Below are 18,916 nucleotides of genomic sequence, written 5' to 3'. Positions count from 1 at the left end.
TGTATACTTATCATGTGATGAATACACAGACATACAAAATGATGTACCAGTTTACCTTTCAGGTAAGTTTTGCTTTCAGTCAGCAGAGACCTTCTAGGAAAGCAAAAGTATGTATCTTGGCAAATCCGATTTGCAGGTGGCATGCTGAACTTGAAAGTGACTTCAGAGCCATATAAATTCCCTTATCGGTATCGGGGTGTCAACCAACCCAAGTAGAGTTATTAAGTCTGCTTGTTAGGATACGCAATCAAAATGGGTTGAGTATTTGATTTATTCTCACAATAAGAATTCAGCGTTTGACTTCTTTGAGAAGTAAGGAGTAGCCTAAGAATAGGCAACTGTTAGAAACTTATTTCAAGGTTATATGGAAAGGATCAATCTTAAAACATGGCTGTTTAGGAATAGCTATCTAATCTGAAGTAGGCGAGATAGCATAAATTGATTTGATAATTCGCCTTTCCTCTCTACCCCCCTGTTCTGTTTTTTAGGGACTGAAACTAAGGGGAAGCATAACCTCCATGGACCCGAGTGGAACTGTGTAGCGAAAACGACAACATTCCCAGCGGAAGGAGAGCAGGAGGTGCACATGTATATAGACTCGAGACAAAAAACTGCAGAGGCTAATGACAGCACTTTCTGCCCGAAAGAACACAGGCACTTGTACATAGAGAGTGTTTATAATTCTAGTGTCCTTGATCAGCAGCTGGCCAAACAAGAGGACTCTGCAGAGGCAGAAGAAGAGAACCAAAATTTAAACCAGCAATCTGCACTGTCATACTCAGGAGGAATAGAATCAAACAAGAAAACGCAGGGATCTCCGAGAGCTGCAAAAGTATCCTTTATTTTTGGAGATCACAGTTTGGATGGCATTAACCCCCAAACCCTTGGCTATGAAAGACTGTTGGATGAAAGTCCAGAAGCACTGGAAAAGCAGAGAGCTCTTTATATAAGCCATGCCAACGACATCAAGAGTTTGGAGTTGTCCCCTGATGCTGAAAGCATTCAGTTTGCTGCAAATTCCGTTTATGCAGGTTTGAACGATGGCAAAATATTTGGAGCTGCGGAAGGAATAGAGGAGCCCCTGCTGCATGACATTTGCTATGCAGAGAACACAGACGATGCTGAAGATGAGGACGACGTCAGCTGTGAGGAAGACATGATGGTGGGAGAGATCAACAGGCCTGCTCTTCTCAGCCTTTCGGGTTCCAGTGATGACATCATTGACTTGACATCCCTCCCACCTCCGGAAGGGGATGACAATGAAGACGACTTCCTCTTGCATTCTCTGAACATGGCCATTGCGGCTCCTCCACCTGGATTCAGGGATAGCTCTGACGAAGAAGACTCTCAGAATCACACAGTGCAGTATGGAGAGGACAAGGAAGAGACTAATAATGCAGGGAGTGATGATATTCCAGTGTCACTTATTGATGCTGTTCCTACAAATACTGAAGGGAAATCTGAAAAGGGTCTGGATGATGCTGTGGTTTCTACTCTTCAAGCACTGGAGGCCTTGGCTGCTTCCGAGGAACAACAGACAAATGACAACTCAGGTTCTTACACCACTGTTACGTTTATTCACTGAAACAAACCATACCATTTCATCCATTTTCACCATTTAGCCTTTTCATCATTAGCCCATTTTTTTGGAAACATTTCATTATTATTTTTTGTTTTTGTTTTTCCTCCATCACCTACACATACCATGTGATAGAACTACCATAATGTTAATTTGCCTTTCTTGGAAACTATGCAATATGTGAATCAGTATTCTAGAACCATTTTTTTTTAAAAAACCAATCCATTCCCCCCCCCCCTTGTCAGTATATTGAAGTGCCTGGTGTGATTTCATTAACTGGCTCTTATTTTTTACGGCATGCAGGTGTAGCCATCTTGAGAGCATATAGCCCCGAATCTTCCTCAGATTCTGGCAATGAGACTAACTCCTCCGAAATGACTGAAACTTCTGAACTGGCCACAGCACAGAAACTGTCTGAAAATGCCACGCGCCTGTTTTTGCCCACTAACGAAGGTTATCAACCGCTTGTGGAGCAGCAGGCTGAGTTCTCCATCACCAAGAGCCAGGCTGGAGGGCTGCTGCTGAAATCCGTACAGTCCTCAGCCAATCAGCAAGTTGCAGAGCTACAGTCAAAAGTTGTGCCTTCCAAGCAGATTCTCCATTCAGACAACATGGAGATGGAACCGGAAACCATGGAGACAAAGTCTGTTACTGAATATTTCAGCAAGCTGCACATGGGGTCCGTGATATATTCTTGCACTACGAAACGGAAAAATAAAGCGGCCGAAGGGGAAGGGAAAGCAACCCCTGATGGCAATGTTGTTATGAAAAAACAGCCGGGGGCTAAAAAGACAGAAGCCGATGAGCAAAAGGGCAAAGTCAGCACTCTCTCCTCAAGAGAGGGTCAGCGCATAAGCACTTTTAATGTGGAAAGAACTGCCTTTCGCAAGGATGGCCAAAGATGGTATGCTGCTTCGGATGAGGGAGCGGCAGAGAAGCCAAATTCCGAAACGGTGAACGGAAAGGCAGTTCCGAGAGTTTCAAGCCTCGGGAAAACAGAGGTGGACTGTAAAGAGGAAATGCACCCTGAGATTAGTCCTAGTGGGGCTTTAGGGCATGGGCCAGATGAACATTTTGTTTCAGATGTGACAACTCTCTCTTCGCCCAAGGAGCGCAGTGACTCCGAAGATGCTAATTCACCTGGCGATGGCCACCTCCCAAAGCTTCCGGAAGCAGAGCAGAGCATGACTAGATTGTGTGAGTATCACCTAGCTAAGCGCATGTCATCCCTGCAGAGCGAAGGCCACTTTTCTCTGCAAAGCTCGCAGTGCTCCTCAGTGGACGCAGGGTGCAGCACAGGCAGCAGCACGTGTGGAACCCCAGTCGAATCTCCTCTTTGCACCTCTGACGCGAAGCACATTATCCCTGACTCAGCAGGAAAGGGCCTCAGCTACATTATTCCGGCAGACGAAAGAGCCACCATGCTCTCCAGCCACGGAGCAACATACAAGGAGCTGCACCAGCAGCCTGAAACTGTGTGCCACAGAATGGCAGTGCCTGTTATGCATCCCACAGTCAATTCCGCTGACCCACTCTTCGGCACGTTGAGAGATGGATGTCACAGGATCCCCAAGATTAAAGAAACTACAGGTACGGCAGCACCAAAGTGTTAATCTGAATGTGTGTAAGAGACATGGGCGGCATTTTTTAAACCGTTAAAATACAGTGGTGCCCCGCAAGACGAATGCCTCGCAAGACAAAAAACTCGCGAGACGAAAGGTTTTTTCATTCGCGATTTGCCTCGCAAGACGAATTCCCCTATGGGCTTGCTTCGCAAGACGAAAACGTCTTGCGACTTTGTTAAACCATTTAAACCGTGCTTCGCAAGAAGAAAAATTCGCTAGACAGCAAAAATTGCGGAACGAATTAATTTCGTCTTGCGGGGCACCACTGTAAAATAAAAATGAAGTGACTGTCCAGAGCACACACAGCCCAAGAAGGGCAAACAACCAGCACAAACTTAACAGTAGATCCTGAAGCACACTAAGCATGCACACACATGCACCTGGTAGCTAGGTAGCTGGCACCCCTTTGCAGGCTTGTGCTCTGAGTTGGAGCAATGATGGGACCATGCCTGCATGCAAACCTAAGTACCTTAGTCTGATGGCAAGAGCACAAGCAACCTGTGACTTCTCCTACTTGGAAATGTCACTGTGCCTGCCTTTTTAAGGCCCTCCTTGTCCTGGGGGGCAGCAGGGGAGAGGATTCTGCTAGCCCCCTCCCTTCAGGCGCCATCTCTCCATCCACTTCTGGCACATCCTGTCCTTACTCCCCCATCTCTGACAGCTCAAACCCTTCCCCATCTTCCATCTCTGGCTCCTGCTTCACAACAGCCCATAAATCATTACCCCTTTATAATAATAATAATAATAATAATAATTTTATTATTGATATCCCACCCTGACTTGGTTGCTCTAGCCACTCCGAGTGGTTTCCAACACATACAAAAATATAATAAAACATCAAACATTAAAAACGTCTCAATACAGGGCTGCTTTCAGGTGTCATCTGAAAGTTGTACAATTCTCTTTCTCCTTGACATCTGAAGGGAGGGCGTTCCACAGGGCGGGCGCCACTACCGAGAAGCCCCTCTGCCTGGTTCCCTGTAACTTCACTTCTAGCAATGAGAGAAACACCAGAACACCCTTGGAGCTGGACCTCAGTGTCCAGGATAAACAATGGGGTGGAGATGCTCCTTCAGGTATATATAGGGCTCCTGGATCAGCCTCTGGCCCCGCTATCTCTTCCCCCCACTCCTCTTAGCCCTGACAGTACTTCAAGTGTTAAGAGTGTGGCCTTAGCATGGTTTCACACAGTCGCTACTCTAGAAATCCCACCTGTGCAGTGGAGTGTAGACTTTGTGCATATCCAAAACACATGCTCCATTATCTGCTTTGGGCCACATGCACATTTGTCTGATTTCCTCAGAAGTGGGGGATCAAGCCCCACAAATAAAAGAATCAAAGTCTTCAGAAGAATATTGGAAATACTGAAATGAGAGGCTGTAGCAGGAACCCAGAGACCAACTGAAGGGAGGTTGAGGTACCAGTTAGACCTGGCCGACCGTGGGTAGGGAAAGCAAAGCAAGATAGGGAGGAAGAAGGCAAAAGTGTACCGGCAGGCAGTATTAACAAGCCTCTAACTCTGCAAGCCTGCAAATGCCTACTCAGAATTAACCCCATTGAGCAGAATTGGATTCACTCCTAGGTGTATAGGATTGCAGAAGTTCCCATCCACAAAGCTTTTTTTATTATTTGGCAATGGCAATTGTTTGGCAATTATTATCCTTGCAGTTCCTTCCTCTATTGGCCAGAGCTGGAGATGTTACTGTCCTGCTTGAAACCCAAACCATGTGATGCATGCCGTTTGGTATCTTTTCTCCTGAAAGTTTGCTTAAAGGCTTCATCTGCATCATACATTTATGCCACTTTAAAAACCATAGCTCCCCCCCCCCTTCCTGAGAATCCTGGAAAGTATGATTTGCTAAGGGTGCTGAGAGTTGTTAGGAAACCCCTATTTCCCCTCATGGATCTACAATTCCCAGCTGGTTTCACAATCAATCCTTCTTCACATGAAACTCCTGGAATTGTAGTTCTGAGAATGGAGCAAGACATTGAATGAACAGAGTAATGTGTATGCTGATTCCTAAAGTCAGGGGGCGGGGGTCATCCTTCAAGCAGGGGAAAGGACAAAACCAACAGCTAAACAAGCATTCAATTCGTCACTCCTATGACAAGTGCACTTCAAACTGCAAGGCAGCTTCACAGCTGAGGTGGTACGTTTTCTCTTTCTACACCATAGACTAATCTATACTGGTGAGTTAAAACGTTATAAATGAGCTGTAAAAATGTACAGCAGTAAATGGAAAATTGCATTGAGAGCTACAGTGGTACCTCAGTTTTTTAACATAATCCGTTCCGGAAAACCGTTTGAGTTCTGAAACGTCCGAAAACCAAAAACTCAATAGTCAACAGCTAGGCCTCAGGATCTTGCACTCAGTGGAAGCCGCATGGCATGTTCGACTTCTGAGGCATGTTTGAAAACCAAAGCATTTACTTCTGAGTTTACGGCGTTCAAAAACTGAAATGTTTGTCAACAGAGACGTTCGAAAACTGAGGTACCACTGTATATAACTTTTTTTCTTAGCGTTTTTTTTAGATCAGTGTAGATCCAGCCTACATCTGTCTTCTTCATCAGAGTTAACTAATAACATATGGAAGGAACTGTTAGCTCAGTTGTTTAGCACTGGTTTAGCACCAAGGTTGCAGGTTCAATCCCTGCATGGGGGAGCTGCATATACCTGCATTGCAGGGCATTAGATTAGATGATCTAAAGGGTCCCTTCCAATTCTACAATTCTATAATTCTATGACTGATGTAAAGATCTTTTTTTAATTTTTGTTTTGATGAACTGCACATCTCCTGAAAGATTTGTGATTGCATGTGGGGTCTGTGTATTCAGAATATTAAACCTGTCATTTTTAAATTTTCCAAAGCATCAGTTAAGACCATATGGCTGAAATGCTTGGCCACTAAATGGCTTTTTGAGGCAATGCTTAATTATTCCCTTTGTTCTTCTACTCCCCCTAGTGTAGCTTTCACAGAGCCTGTGACTGGAAGACAAGGAAGCATGTCTTCAGCTTTTCCTAACCAGCCCAGAGCTGATTCCATCACGCTATCATCCCACATTCACTCAGAATCAAAGGTGCCAAGTCGAAACCAAGACTCTTTTGATGTTCCCAAAGTCAACCAGTCAGGTGGGGTAGCGGTTAGTTTATGGCCATATGAGATGATGGGGGGAAGCCTCAAGATGCCGCACAACAGGAAAGTTCTGCGACGAAGCAGCAGCGTCACTGCAGAATCGACAAGCCTCGAGACGTTTCTCGGGAAGAAGAAAGCCCCAGTCAGTGTGTTATGTACAGACATCGCTGAAGCAGGTGGCTCAACAAAATCAGAAAAAAGAGGAGAACTTCCTCTGGGCAAAACGTTATCCAAAAGTTATTCCCAGAGCTCTGTGAATGTCAGCAGCGTGGGCAGCAGGAGATCTCCTGTCTTGAACGCCATCCGGAAGGAGTCCAAGCAGTACAGAACGTTGCCCTTACGAAAGCTGGATGCCAGCAATTGGAAGTGCCGCGGCCCCTTTAGTTATTGTTTCCTAGCGAGAGGAAATGCCGAAGAGGACGAGGATGAAGATGAACACAGAGGTGGCGCCCGGCTCTCGTTCCTCTATCGTCCCGAGATACAGTGCCAGGTAGCAGAATTGTCCCCTCGGCCTCCTTCCATTGAAAGTGAGGAGAATGGGAAGGAGGGCACAAAGACTGGCAGCGATGCGGAAAGCAGCCCAAGCAGCAAGAGCACTCGCGGAGACCAGGATGGTCAAACCGATAGGAATCTCAGCGACATGTCCTTCGATGCACGAATAGCGAGACTTGGCGTAATGAAGGAGAAGAATTATGCAGTGCCTGATGGATTTCTTGCAGCACAAAAAGATGCCAATGAGCTCCTCTGTTTGGTCCGATCGTGTATGGGGAAGAGGGAGGATCATTCAGAAGCATATGACCTTAAACTTTCTCAGTATAAACAACTGTTATCTGTAGAATCGAGACAGTTGGGAAGTGCCTGCAGGAAAATGGCCATGGCTGAAAAAAGCCCAGAGGAAATGCTTGTAGCTATGACTTCCAGCTTTCAAGTACTCTGTTGCTTAACAGAAGCCTGCATGCGTTTAGTTAAAATCATGAACTCTGAAACACAGCAGGAGGAAATTGTAGCTAAAATAGATGAGGTTGTAATAAACTACATTTGTCTTCTAAAAGCTGCGGAAGCAGTGTCTGGTAAGACCTCCGGTAACTCTAGCATTAAACTCTTGGCTCGTAATTCGACCACCATGGCCACTATCGTAAGCACACTAACACGTTCTCTTAAAATGCTTTTAAATAAATAAACAGAAGTCACTTCATAATCTACCTTTGCAAAGCCATACATTAAAAAAAAAACCTTTTATTTACTTGTACGTGTATGAAATAATGTTTAAAACAAACAAACCTTGACGCTCTCTCTGTATATTTTGTTATTTTATATAAAATAGGTATGAGATTTAAAAAACAACAACAACAACTATGGGACTTCTGACCAGTTCTATCCTCCTCTTTCTTTCTTTCTTTCTTTCTTTCTTTCTTTCTTTCTTTCTTTTTGAAGGATAAACTATATAAAAGCATTTGGAAGTTTGACTTTTTCCATAGTCAAATGTACAGGTGTTTGATCTTAATTTCTTAAGACTGTAATGCTAGAGGATTTACTTACTTTCCCCGTCCAGGTTTATACTTGGGAACTATACTGTTCATGGTTAGAACTAAGAAATTGAATCATAATGTATATAACAGTATTTAATGTTTGAATTATAATTTTTAAAGCATTGAATTTAGCAAAAATACATTTTAAAACCCAGAGACTATTGTGACTGAATAGAGATTATATATATATATATATATAAATATATATATACATATGTGTATATATATGCGCATAATAAATTACTCTTTTGTTCATACTGCTTGCTTGATGCATCTGTTACATTGGTAGTTTATTTCTGTGCCACTGCTCAATCAAAAATGCCTGCAGGACTGCTCCCAAATGTTTAACGCAAATGCAAAATTCAAACACGTAAATGCAGCTTATGACATTCGGCAGGGGGGACGTTTACTCCCCTTAACTTTCCAGTTAAGACTGCAGCTTTTTTCATAAGGTTCCCTGTAAAAGGGGCTGGTTTAGAACAAGTAGAGAAGCTCGCCCCACTGTCTCGCCACACACACTCTCCCTGGCAGCAATTCCTCCTATGAAAATAAAGGGCAGCTTTGCCTTATATTATATCCACATCTACACACAGCTTCTCCCTGAGTCTTTTTTCAACGCTGTGGCTTGAAGCACTTGCTCAAAGTTATTTTGGTTAGTCTGCCATGTCAAGATGGTGTGTCACAAAAGCTGGTGTGTGGGGAACACTTTCATTTGAATCCCAAGACGATTTAAGACACCCAACCCTTTGAAAACAGAATCAAAAGCAATCTTGCCACAGGTAGCTCTGTGCATTACATGAAATAACTTCCTGGACAGTTTGAACAGAGTGACTTGAGTTCTATGTATAGGCTTTTTAAGGCATCTCCTAGTCTTCTTACTCCTTTGTATCATCTTCTGTTACTTTATGCACTTGGTGATTTGTGGTCTGTTTTCCTGCTCTGCTCTTTGTTCAATTAGGTCAATATATAGAGCTTTGAAAGGATGTCATATAACTAACTTGTAATTTCCTGGCCCATCAGTTTTCCTATGAACATTTCAGACTTGCAGTAATCAGTGATTACCTATAAAGCTTGGGAACATATCAGTGTACATTAAGGGAAACCTTTGGTCCTCCAATCATTGCTAGACTACAACTTCCATCAGCCTGACAATTGTCCATGTTGGCTCAGGTTGATGGGAGTTGGAGTCTAACAAAAATATCTGAAGTACCACAGATCGCCCCATCTCTGACCTAAGCAATATTCAGAACAATATGGTGTGTATCTCTAGCTCACGAAGAACAAATAATACAGTGAAGTATTAATCAACGACAACATGATTGCATTCTTCATTTATTTTATCCATTTTAGCTTGGTAAATCTGGATCATTTCCAGCATTAACTGAAGTGCCTACTTAAACTGGTTCCCTCATACAAATGGTCTTTTCTCTCTCCATAGGATGCTAGTAAACTACGGTGTGTACCATGTGGAGTGTACACACTCATGTGCTTAATACTGGTGAGAAGAGAGGATGAGAGCACATTGCTGCATAGAAACATCTGCAGCTATTCCAGCTGATCCCAGAGCATACGCAGCAGAGACTGTGTCAACACAGTTATCTGAGGAACAAATGAGATATTTATTGAGAAGACTTAGTTTTTTGTCTAAAGGCTATTTGTGCCCTTTGGGTACATGCCAGACACTGTTTTCAAGCATTTCTCAACAACTAGAATCTGTCTTCAAGATTTTAGGCTTCTCAGTCTAACATCTAAGATACGACTGGTCTACTTTTAGTCACCAGCCTTCCACATCAATCTTGCTTGTGTTTTCCCATTTAGGAATTTCCCAAAGACTTAGTCAACTGCATTTCATTGGACATTCATGACTAAAAGCTCTAGTACCATTAAATCATGCTTTAAAATAAAAAGGAATAGGATGCCTTCCGTTTTGTGCAAATTTTGTTTTCAAATTAAGCCTATAAATGTACATTATGTCAAATTAACAATCCCCAAAAGTCCATAATTAATATGGCTGCTGTGCATGTGTGTGGCTGCAGGGTGAGGGCTTATCCCAGATATGCTGATTAGCTTAAAGATACCTAGCCCATACCCATAGTTGATCAACTGATATTTATGGGCCCAATCATGTTGCTTCAAGGGAAAAAATATGCATAAAATAATAATTCCTAGGTTGTCAAGATCCAAGTTTGGAGCAAGTACTGCCCCAATATTTTACAATTAGGTTGTCTGTCAGTGTGCTTTTTACGATGTTTTTATTATGTTTTGTAATGTGTTTCTAATGTTGTACACTGCCCTGAGATCTTTTGATTAAGGGCAGTATTTACAGATGTACCTCAGAAGTCGAACAGAATCTGTTCCGGAAGTCTGACCAACTTCTGAAAAGTTCAGAAACCAAGGTGCAGCTTCTGATTGGTTCCCAATTGTGCAGGCATGCCAGAAACAATAGCAGAAGCTGTGCCAGACATTTGGCTTCCATTTTTTTTTTTTTTTGAAAACTGGAACACTCACTTCCAGTTTTTGATTGTTTGGGAGCGGGAACGTTCGACTCCCAAGGCGTTTGGGAGCCAAGGTATGACTGTACATTGAATTAATAATAATACTAATTAGTGAGAGAACCCCTGCAAAGATTTTAAATCACAAAATATACAGCAAAGTGTGGAAATATAGGCTGTTAGACCTTTAAAATATGCCCTTGTGAGTTCCCAAACTCCCCTCTTCTCCTAGGACAGAAAAATACCACACGTTTGGCAAGTTAAAAACGGTTTACTTACAAACTCTCCAAAGGTGTGATTCATGTGCTTTTCCATACAGCATTTGGAAAAGGTTGCACAGACAGTAAAACTTGGCTTAGTTACAGTGGTGAAAGCTCCTAAATTATTGGTATAGGAACTCAAGAGTGGCTGGTGAGAGCCATGCGGCCCTCTTCACATGCTGAGCTTCTTGGGGAGACTGGAGAGTGAACAAAGGTTTGAACCTAGACCCTTCCAAGGTGAGCTAAGCCTGGCAGGACAGCTGACTTTATGGTGTTAGTCCCTTTATGCATTAATTAGGCCTAAGCATGTTTGTTATATGAGGCCGGTTATCCCACAATCTAGTCTTCAAATAACTTTATCAGGCCCCTAAAGTCTACCAGAATTCTATACCCAGAGAGGGCTCCAATCTTTTATTGCTGCAGTGTCTCCTACTAAACTTTATGGCTGAGTGGAGTAATGGCCTGGCTAGAAGCCATTATTACACTAATACAGAGCCTGACAGCCCATGAAGCAGTTGGCATATCCCACATTTCTTTGGCTCCCTAGACATTGTTTGGGGAATTGAGTGGCCCCTGAGATGTCCATTTCTGACTTAGCCTAACTCTTGGAGCTAATAACCTGAACTCTGTAGCTTGAGGTGGAACCAAACAGATAGAAACATCATAGCACATTTTTCAGTCACTATTCAAGACAAAGCTATGGTCTGCATCTTCAAGCCAATCTCACTGGTTGTGGTCCAACTATGTGTACGTATAACTCAATCAGATAAATTACCACTGTGTTGATCAGTAGTTTGTCGGGAAGCAGAGAGTGAGGAAGACAGAATCCCAGCCCCTCTTCCTCCCAAACAGCTGAATTGCACGACTGATGATGTATTTCATAGTTCCAGCTTTTGAAGCAGCCTAGGAAACTCATTTCAATGTACAGTTCCATGTACAGAAACCTGCTTCCATGCAGATGGCCTCTGGAAGGATCACGACAATTATATGGAAGAGGTCTCATTCACATCGAAATAGCTCTACTAAAGATGGCAACCCAAGAATACAAGCGTTTAACAAAGGTATGTTTTATTTAAAAGCTGCAGTTTACCAAACATGATGGTTGTGAGTGGAAGAGGAGATTAAAACATTAATTCTTTCCATATGAACCTATCTGGACACTGAGATCATCTTCTGAGGCCCTTCTTCAGGTGTTTCCTCCACGAGAGGTCCAGAGGGTGGCAACATGAGAATGGGCCTTTTCTGCAGTGGCTCCCCGTTTATGGAATGTTCTCCCCAAAGAGGTTCACCTGGCACCTTCATTACACAATTTTAGGCACCCGGCAAAAACGTTCCTCCTTAACCAGGTCTTTGGCTGATTGACATCCAATGCCCTTTTAAAAGGTGTTGTGGAGGGAAGGGGGTTATTAGGTTGTTTTTGTTTTTATTATGTATTTTATGTTTTTTATATTGTGACTTTATGTTGTAACCTCCCTGAGAACATAGGGCAGTATACAGATTTAATAAACAATAAATACAACTTTTAATGTTGGGAGCCAGAGTTCACCTGGTCCCCACACCCCTTTTCTAGTGCGGTACAACGGTGGAAATTATGCTAAAGGGAGACTCTTGGGAGTCTTCTTTAAGAAGCAACTCCAGGGAGACTACCATAGCATCTAGGGGAGAAATTGGAAAGGAACCTGCTCCATTAAATGAGCCAATATCAATTAGAGTTCCCTCTGCTGCTGGTCCAGTCACTGTTGCAGACAGTAAAACATCAGCAGATGAAAGAGTCCTTCTGCCTGCGCCAACAGAGCCAGCACTCTGTGAACCAATCTGGAAGAATGTGTTTTCGGGTCAGAATATATTTGCTCTGTTCCCATGCTGCACAGTAGATCTTCCTGGTAGGCACTGCTCATATTTTGTGTGTGGAAATCTGATCCCACCTATAGACAAATATGGGTGCTCTGATATGGAGCTGTGCAAGAGCAAAATCTATCTCTTTTTTGTACAACACTCATGTATGTACTGTTTCCCTGCACTGTGAAAATACCCAAACAGACCACTGTGTAGCATTGAATTAATATGCTTTGGAACCCATTAAACCAGGGAAGGAGCTCCTGGGGGCATCCCAGATGTTGCTGGACAATTTATGAAATGCAGATCTCTTCCTCCCAATTAAATTTATGTTCCACTTTCCATCATCTCTGACCATTGGCCATGCTAGCTGGGGCTGATGGAAGCTGGGGGTGGGGAGGATAGCATCTGGAGAACCACAGAATCACCCCTTCCTTAAACCTTTTGAATTGGGAAATGAGTCTAACATCATGTAGATGCTTTCTAAGAAAGACGCCCCATAGATTTAAAGGAAGCTAGATATAGATATACGGACACGGGTGGCACTGTGGTCTAAACCACAGAGCCTAGGGCTTGCCGATCAGAAGGTTGGCGGTTCGAATCCCCACAATGGGATGAGCTCCCATTGATCGGTCCCTGCTCCTGCCAACCTAGCAGTTCGAAAGCATGTCAAAGTGCAAGTAGATAAATAGGTACCGCTCCAGCGGGAAGGTAAATTGCGTTTCTGTGTGCTGCTCTGGTTTGCCAGAAGTGGCTTAGTCATGCTGGCCACATGACCCGGAAGCTGTCTGCGGACAAATGCTGGCTCCCTCGGCCCATAGAATGAGATGAGTGCGCAACCCCAGAGTCGTCCATCTTTACCTTTAGATATAGGTATACACACACATTTTACTTTCAAAAACTTCAGCAGTTCTATCGTACTGTCAATTTGAATAAATGGAGAGCTAATTCATACTTCAGGTTTGTTAGCACACTATGCAGAACTCATTTAACACAAATCATTTAAAGATCATGTTATAGCCTTACTCTGAAAGCTTAATATACATTCAGGCTTCGGGTCTTCCATGAAGGAAATGACAGCAATAATAATAAAGAAATGATTCCATTGTACAGATGTGGCAGTTTTCAAGCAGTAATGAGCACAAGTGCTTATTTATCTAATCACGCATCACGCATTTAGATTAACATTAAGAGCTAGATAAATTGTTTCTTATGAAAATACTTTTATTATAGATTTCTGTCCATCCATGAATAAGAGAGAATGTTGGCTCAATTCTTTTTAAAACGAAAAAGGGAAAAAAGATTATACACTGTCCTGATATATCAATATAAACATTGTTTAGTTTCTTTAAAAGTGCAGAGGCTCAGGCTTGCTTGGAAGTTGCATGCCACGTGCCAGTTGTGGCAACCCTAAGCATTCTTACCATAAAATAAGTCCTAGTGGCACATGCTTCTAGGGATTGAATTGCTAATTAAACTGCCCAGTTATGCTGTGGGAATGCTTGGAGTCAAATACATTAATCGGAATGCCTATGATGCACCTATTGGCACAGCACCAGCCTTCTGTGGTCCTCATTTTCCCTGTTACCCATGATATCAGCCTGACTAACCACCTGCACATTGCTATGTTGTCTCTAATGAGAGAACCTGACAGCAAAGAAGTACTGGCGAGCATCTGATCCTTTCCCTGGCTAAATGCACAGCCCCTGAGGCACTGTCTCAAGGCAATTGCTTCCTAGTCTAATATTAGAGCCATTTTCCGGGGGGGGGGAGAGGATGCTGATACCAGTTTTTCATATCCAGTTGTAAAGCACGCTTGTCTGACCCACATCATGATGCATCAGACATGGTTAGTGGGATAATGAGAAATGGAGGTGCTTGAGAATTTTGGGGGAAAGCTTGTTGGGTTATCCTGCCATTCGTTGTGATGAAAAGAGGAAACCTTGACATGTCAAATTTACTCCTTCCCTGCTTTTTCCATGATGGGAGGTAGAAGAAACAGCCTCTGAGAGAGTGCCGCAGGGATTTACAAGGTTGTAATGCTTCTTTAAACACCTAGCTCCGTGTTGTGTTGTGTTGTGTTGTGTTGTTGTGTTGGCATTGAGTCTGAGAGTGTATTTGCTGCTAACATTATGAGAACTGGAACTGGATGGAGCTCCAGCTGCTTTAAGATTCACACCCAAGCAGTGGTAATTGGCATTCAATTACTGTGGTGAATCCAACAGTAATTTGCAATCCTTTCACCTGGGATGATTGAGATGGTAGAACAACTTCTGGCAGTAACAGTGGAGGCAGTTCACTAGCGTGTTTGTTTCCCATCCAAGACAGTAGCCTCTGTTTTTCATGAGAATACAGGATAGCCACAGTGTTTCAAATGCAGATGTAAGACCAGTAGGAAACAACAGTACAGTGGTGCCCCGCAAGACGAATGCCTCGCAAGACGAAAAACTCGCCAGACGAAAGGGTTTTCCGTTTTTGCGTTGCATCGCTAGACGAATTTCCCTATGGGCTTGCTTCGCAAGACAAAAATGTCTTGCGCTTTTTTTTAAAAGCCGCTTGAAGAGGCGCAGTTGCGATGGACCGTGCTTCGGAAGATGAAAAGCATCGCAAGACGAAAAGACTCGTGGAACGAATTCTTTTCGTCTTGCGAGGCACCACTGTATCCTAAACCCTCTGAAGGGATGGTACGAACAGTACAGATGTCAAGTACTTCATGACTAAATATTTTCAGAATCAATTTTGTATTAGCAGCCACTTATATAAAGTAAAGTATATGTGTCAAGTAAAATGAAATGTGCAAGTGCAGTCATCTCCTAAAAGAATATTATTTTATGCAATATAATGACAGTGACTCACGGTTTTCCACATAAAGACAGAATTGTTATACTAGCAAAAATGTGTTCCCCCCCCAACACATGAATGACGGTTAATGTAGAGGGTGGACATTCGGAAGGCCGGTGGTGGAGGTGCTTAACATCTACTGCTGTTTCTCCCTTGCAAATATATCCAAGGCTCCATCTGAAAGAAAAGCAATTTGGAGTTTTGTAAGCATTTATGCTGGACACAGGCTCTGCTGCATCACTCCTTTTATGCTTGTCCCTTGCTGGCAAAAGCTAACAGCTAAAGGCCTGACTTTCAGGATCAGCCTAGTCTATACCCTCAGTGGAGCCCATCTCCCCACACCTAATGCAGAGCCGTAGCTGAGGGGTGGGTCTAGCCAGGGTTTCGGCCTTGGGTGAAGCCTCCAGAGGGGTGTCAGTGAGGCTCCAAGCCACCCAGCATGTCTGGGCTTCAGCCAGAGAGAAATATGAAGAAGTGAATAGCAGCTGTGAGCTCCTCCTTCCTCTTTCCTCATGAAGCTGAAGGAGGCTCACTTACGAAGCAGAAGACAGGAACCCCTATCATTCTTCAACCAGCACAAGTCCTTAATCCAATCTTTGCTCTAAAGCGAGGGTTTGGGTATCTGTGGCACATCAAATGTTGCTGGGACCACAACTCGTATCATTCATCAGCATTGACCATGCTGGCTGGAGCTAATGAGAGTTGTGGACCACACCGTACTCTAAATAACAATAGGAAAATAACCCCACAATAGACACATTTCGATTACTTCCTGGAAAAGATTTTAAACAGAACTTTTGAGAGAGAAAAGAGAGAACATTATCCAAAATTTTTGTTTTCTATTTAATTCACTTTCACACAATTGGCTATAACAGAGATGTTTTTAAAACCCACTTACTGAAACGTTGTGAATTCATCCATGCATTAGTTTACAACCACGAGGTTCTCTCTTACAATACAAGTTTTGAAACTTTCCAGAAAAAAAAATTTCACATGATAAGCACAAGACTCTCAGCAGGCAACAGGAAAGAAAGGCCCAACAGAGGAGGGTCATCTCCCTGACAGCCATTCATCTAATCATTTTGGGGAGTTTCTAGTTTCAGAAGCTCTTAGTTGTTAATGCACATCTAGTCATTTGCTCTGCAAAATTACGATGAAACATGCAGGAAATTGAACGTGCAGTTCAGTTGTGTCTGTAACATTTCCACCTTTTCCCCCAAAGCAATTGTTAGTCCTGGCATGAGATGGATAAAAAATGTAGTTTTTGCCTATTATATTTTTGTTTCTCTTAGTCTATTTTTTATTGATTCCTTTTGAAACATATTTGCTAGCTACCATGAAATGTGACCACAATTCTGGTTAAGGCTGCAATCCTAAGGACACTTGGTAAGAAGTAGGTCCCATTAAACTCAGTGGGGCTTCTGAATAGACAAATATAGGCTTGCACTGTAAAGTTACAACTATATGCATACTTTTGTATGCATGTGATGTGACTGCAGGTCAGCAGTAGAACGCAAGGTGTATCCCAGAAGAATTGTCTTGTGCTCTGCCCATGTTTGCAGCACCCAATTTGTAACATAACAATGGGGAGGTGGGCCTATAGCTCAATGGCATAGCACATAAGCCCTACTGGATCCGGCAAATGACCCATCTAGACTAGCATCCTGTCCTCAGTGGCCAACCAGATGGCAGGAGGAACCCTCCAAGTAGTACCTGAGCACAATAACACTCTACTCACCTGCAATTTTTAGCAATTCAGAGACACACTGCCTCTGGCAGTGACCTATTGCTAGGAAGTATGGTGTGTGCTTTGTAGCAATATCTGTGTTAAGTTGTGGGTGAACATATCAGACGACACAGCAATTCTTCAAAACAGCTCTTATTTATTCACAGGCCAGAACAGAACTGAACTGAAGGGTTCAGCCAGCCTGCTTATATAGAGCTCCACTAGAATGCAACAGTAACCATTTTCTGTAACTATCCAATCACTGAACGTCACTTTCAATCCCTTATTTGCATATGTGGACCTGAGTGAAAACTACCTAGAGTATCCCCCTGCTGGCCCAGGGTGAGAACTTCAGTACATAACAATCTGGCTTGGGGGGCAGCTGCCTTGTGTGTTACTTAAAGCCCTATGTCACACTCTGCTTTCCCTTTTATAGAGTCTATTCACATCCATGTCTCAGGTATGATGGCAGAGGAATAGGCAAAATAAATTATGCTGCCTCGAACTGGGAGGCATTTTTAAACATTATTCTCATCCTGCCTTGCTTTTAAAGAGCAAATGATTGTAATAGAATTATGACAGTTGTCTGAGGTTTTTATGAAGATGGAGCGTGTTGTGGGGGGATGCTGGAGCACATTTTTAAGGGGGTGCTGCACATTTGGCTCCTCACGCTGCCCTGCCAGCCCTGCGCCACTTTGCAAGACTGTGATGATCCAAGGGCTGTGCGGGCTGGCTGGACTCTGCCACATTTAACCTCTGTGTATTCAGCTTTACGTGCTTGGCAAAAAAAAAAAAAAAGGGTAGCAGGCATCTGAGAAAAATTACTTTGCCACTCCCACCCACTAGTGCACCCATTGTGTTGTGGCTTTAGGCGCTTGAGCCCCAGTGTGTAACCCCCCACATAAGTTGCGGGCTTATTGTACTACAATACTATCTGGAATAGGTTTTGCTTAACAACGCCTGCACCTTCAAAGACTGCAGTTTGCCATTTTGGCCAGGCAGGGTCAGATTGTGGAACTGAGCCATCTGTGTTTGTGGTCTGAGTGGGCACTTGTTATCTGTTGTACTGTATGTCCCATGCCAGTAACCTGATAACTATAACTTTTGCACATGACTCTAGACTATGACCCAGCCTGAAGGTTTGCTGACTAGCTTTGTATCATTTTAGTTGGTCCTAAAAAAAGTCGTCGTCTCTCCTACTTAGCCATGGGCAGAGCTAAAAAACCTTTAGGTGATGAGATGGTTTCAACGTTAGTGTTTTGATTTTGGGGCGGAGCTTTACTTGCTCTATGCAGAACTGTTCTGTTACTGGTACTTCAGCCACCCTGGGTGGGGTGGGAATTTGAACAAGCGAAATCCCCTGCAGTTCAGAGGGGCTACCTCCTCGAGAGGGGGTGGGGGGGAGGAAGGTTAGGATCGCTCTGCGCCCTTCCCTTTCCTCTCTGCGCCTTCCCTAATACCCTTCAGCCCACAGTGCACTGCTCCACCCATAGAGATAGAAAAGGAAAGGAAAAAAAAGTAGAATCCATCGGAAACCAGGTCAGGCGCATCGGAGATGATCCCGACAAATCTTCCCTGCCCGATGTAAACCATATACAGCCTGTTCAACGCAGCTTGGTTACCTCGGCAAGCGAGGAAAAGAGTCTTTCACTCTTTACCGGAAGTTTGGCTTCTCTTCATTCTTATCTCTGGCTTCCCCACACTCGCTTGGAGGAACCTTCTTCCACTTACTCACAGCGTGAGCAACGTCCTTCTCGCCCGGTAGCTCCGCCCACTCAGTCCCCGCCCTCTTGAGTCAGGGGGGCGCGCGCGGGAGAGAGAGAGAGAGCGCGCCGGTGGGGGGGCGTGGCCGCGGCGCTGAGGGGGCGTGGCCGCGGCTATTTGACCCGCTGG

The 18,916-nt window shown here is 43.7% G+C and overlaps 1 protein-coding gene and 1 long non-coding RNA gene across 5 annotated transcripts in view; one reads left to right on the top strand and one right to left on the bottom strand.

The window, feature by feature from the left end:
• The window catches only part of FRMPD4 (FERM and PDZ domain containing 4), a 219,658-nt gene extending 211,533 nt beyond the window's left edge, over window positions 1–8,125 (top strand). For 3 of the 4 annotated variants that reach the window (XM_082220847.1, XM_082220848.1, XM_082220849.1), the window contains exons 15-17: window positions 489–1,553; window positions 1,883–3,169; window positions 6,174–8,125. In XM_082220847.1, the coding sequence (XP_082076973.1) occupies window positions 489–1,553; window positions 1,883–3,169; window positions 6,174–7,519 (3,698 nt within the window). In that variant the 3' untranslated portion in view covers window positions 7,520–8,125. Of the gene's footprint in view, window positions 1–488; window positions 1,554–1,882; window positions 3,170–6,168 lie in introns of all 4 variants that reach the window. The other variant, XM_082220850.1, reaches the window with a different exon arrangement.
• Window positions 8,126–15,265: 7,140 nt separating this feature from the next.
• On the bottom strand, window positions 15,266–18,901 carry LOC309531451. Its single transcript, XR_014219322.1, has 2 exons — window positions 18,646–18,901; window positions 15,266–15,474 (listed from the first exon to the last, which is right to left on the bottom strand). It is a non-coding gene; the product is annotated as an uncharacterized lncRNA (long non-coding RNA).
• Window positions 18,902–18,916: the final 15 nt, after the last annotated feature.

The sequence above is a fragment of the Podarcis vaucheri genome (assembly GCF_965113315.1).
Source record: "Podarcis vaucheri genome assembly, chromosome: 4".
Classification (NCBI taxonomy): Eukaryota; Metazoa; Chordata; class Lepidosauria; order Squamata; family Lacertidae; genus Podarcis; species Podarcis vaucheri.
This window is presented reverse-complemented; position numbering and strand designations above follow the sequence as displayed.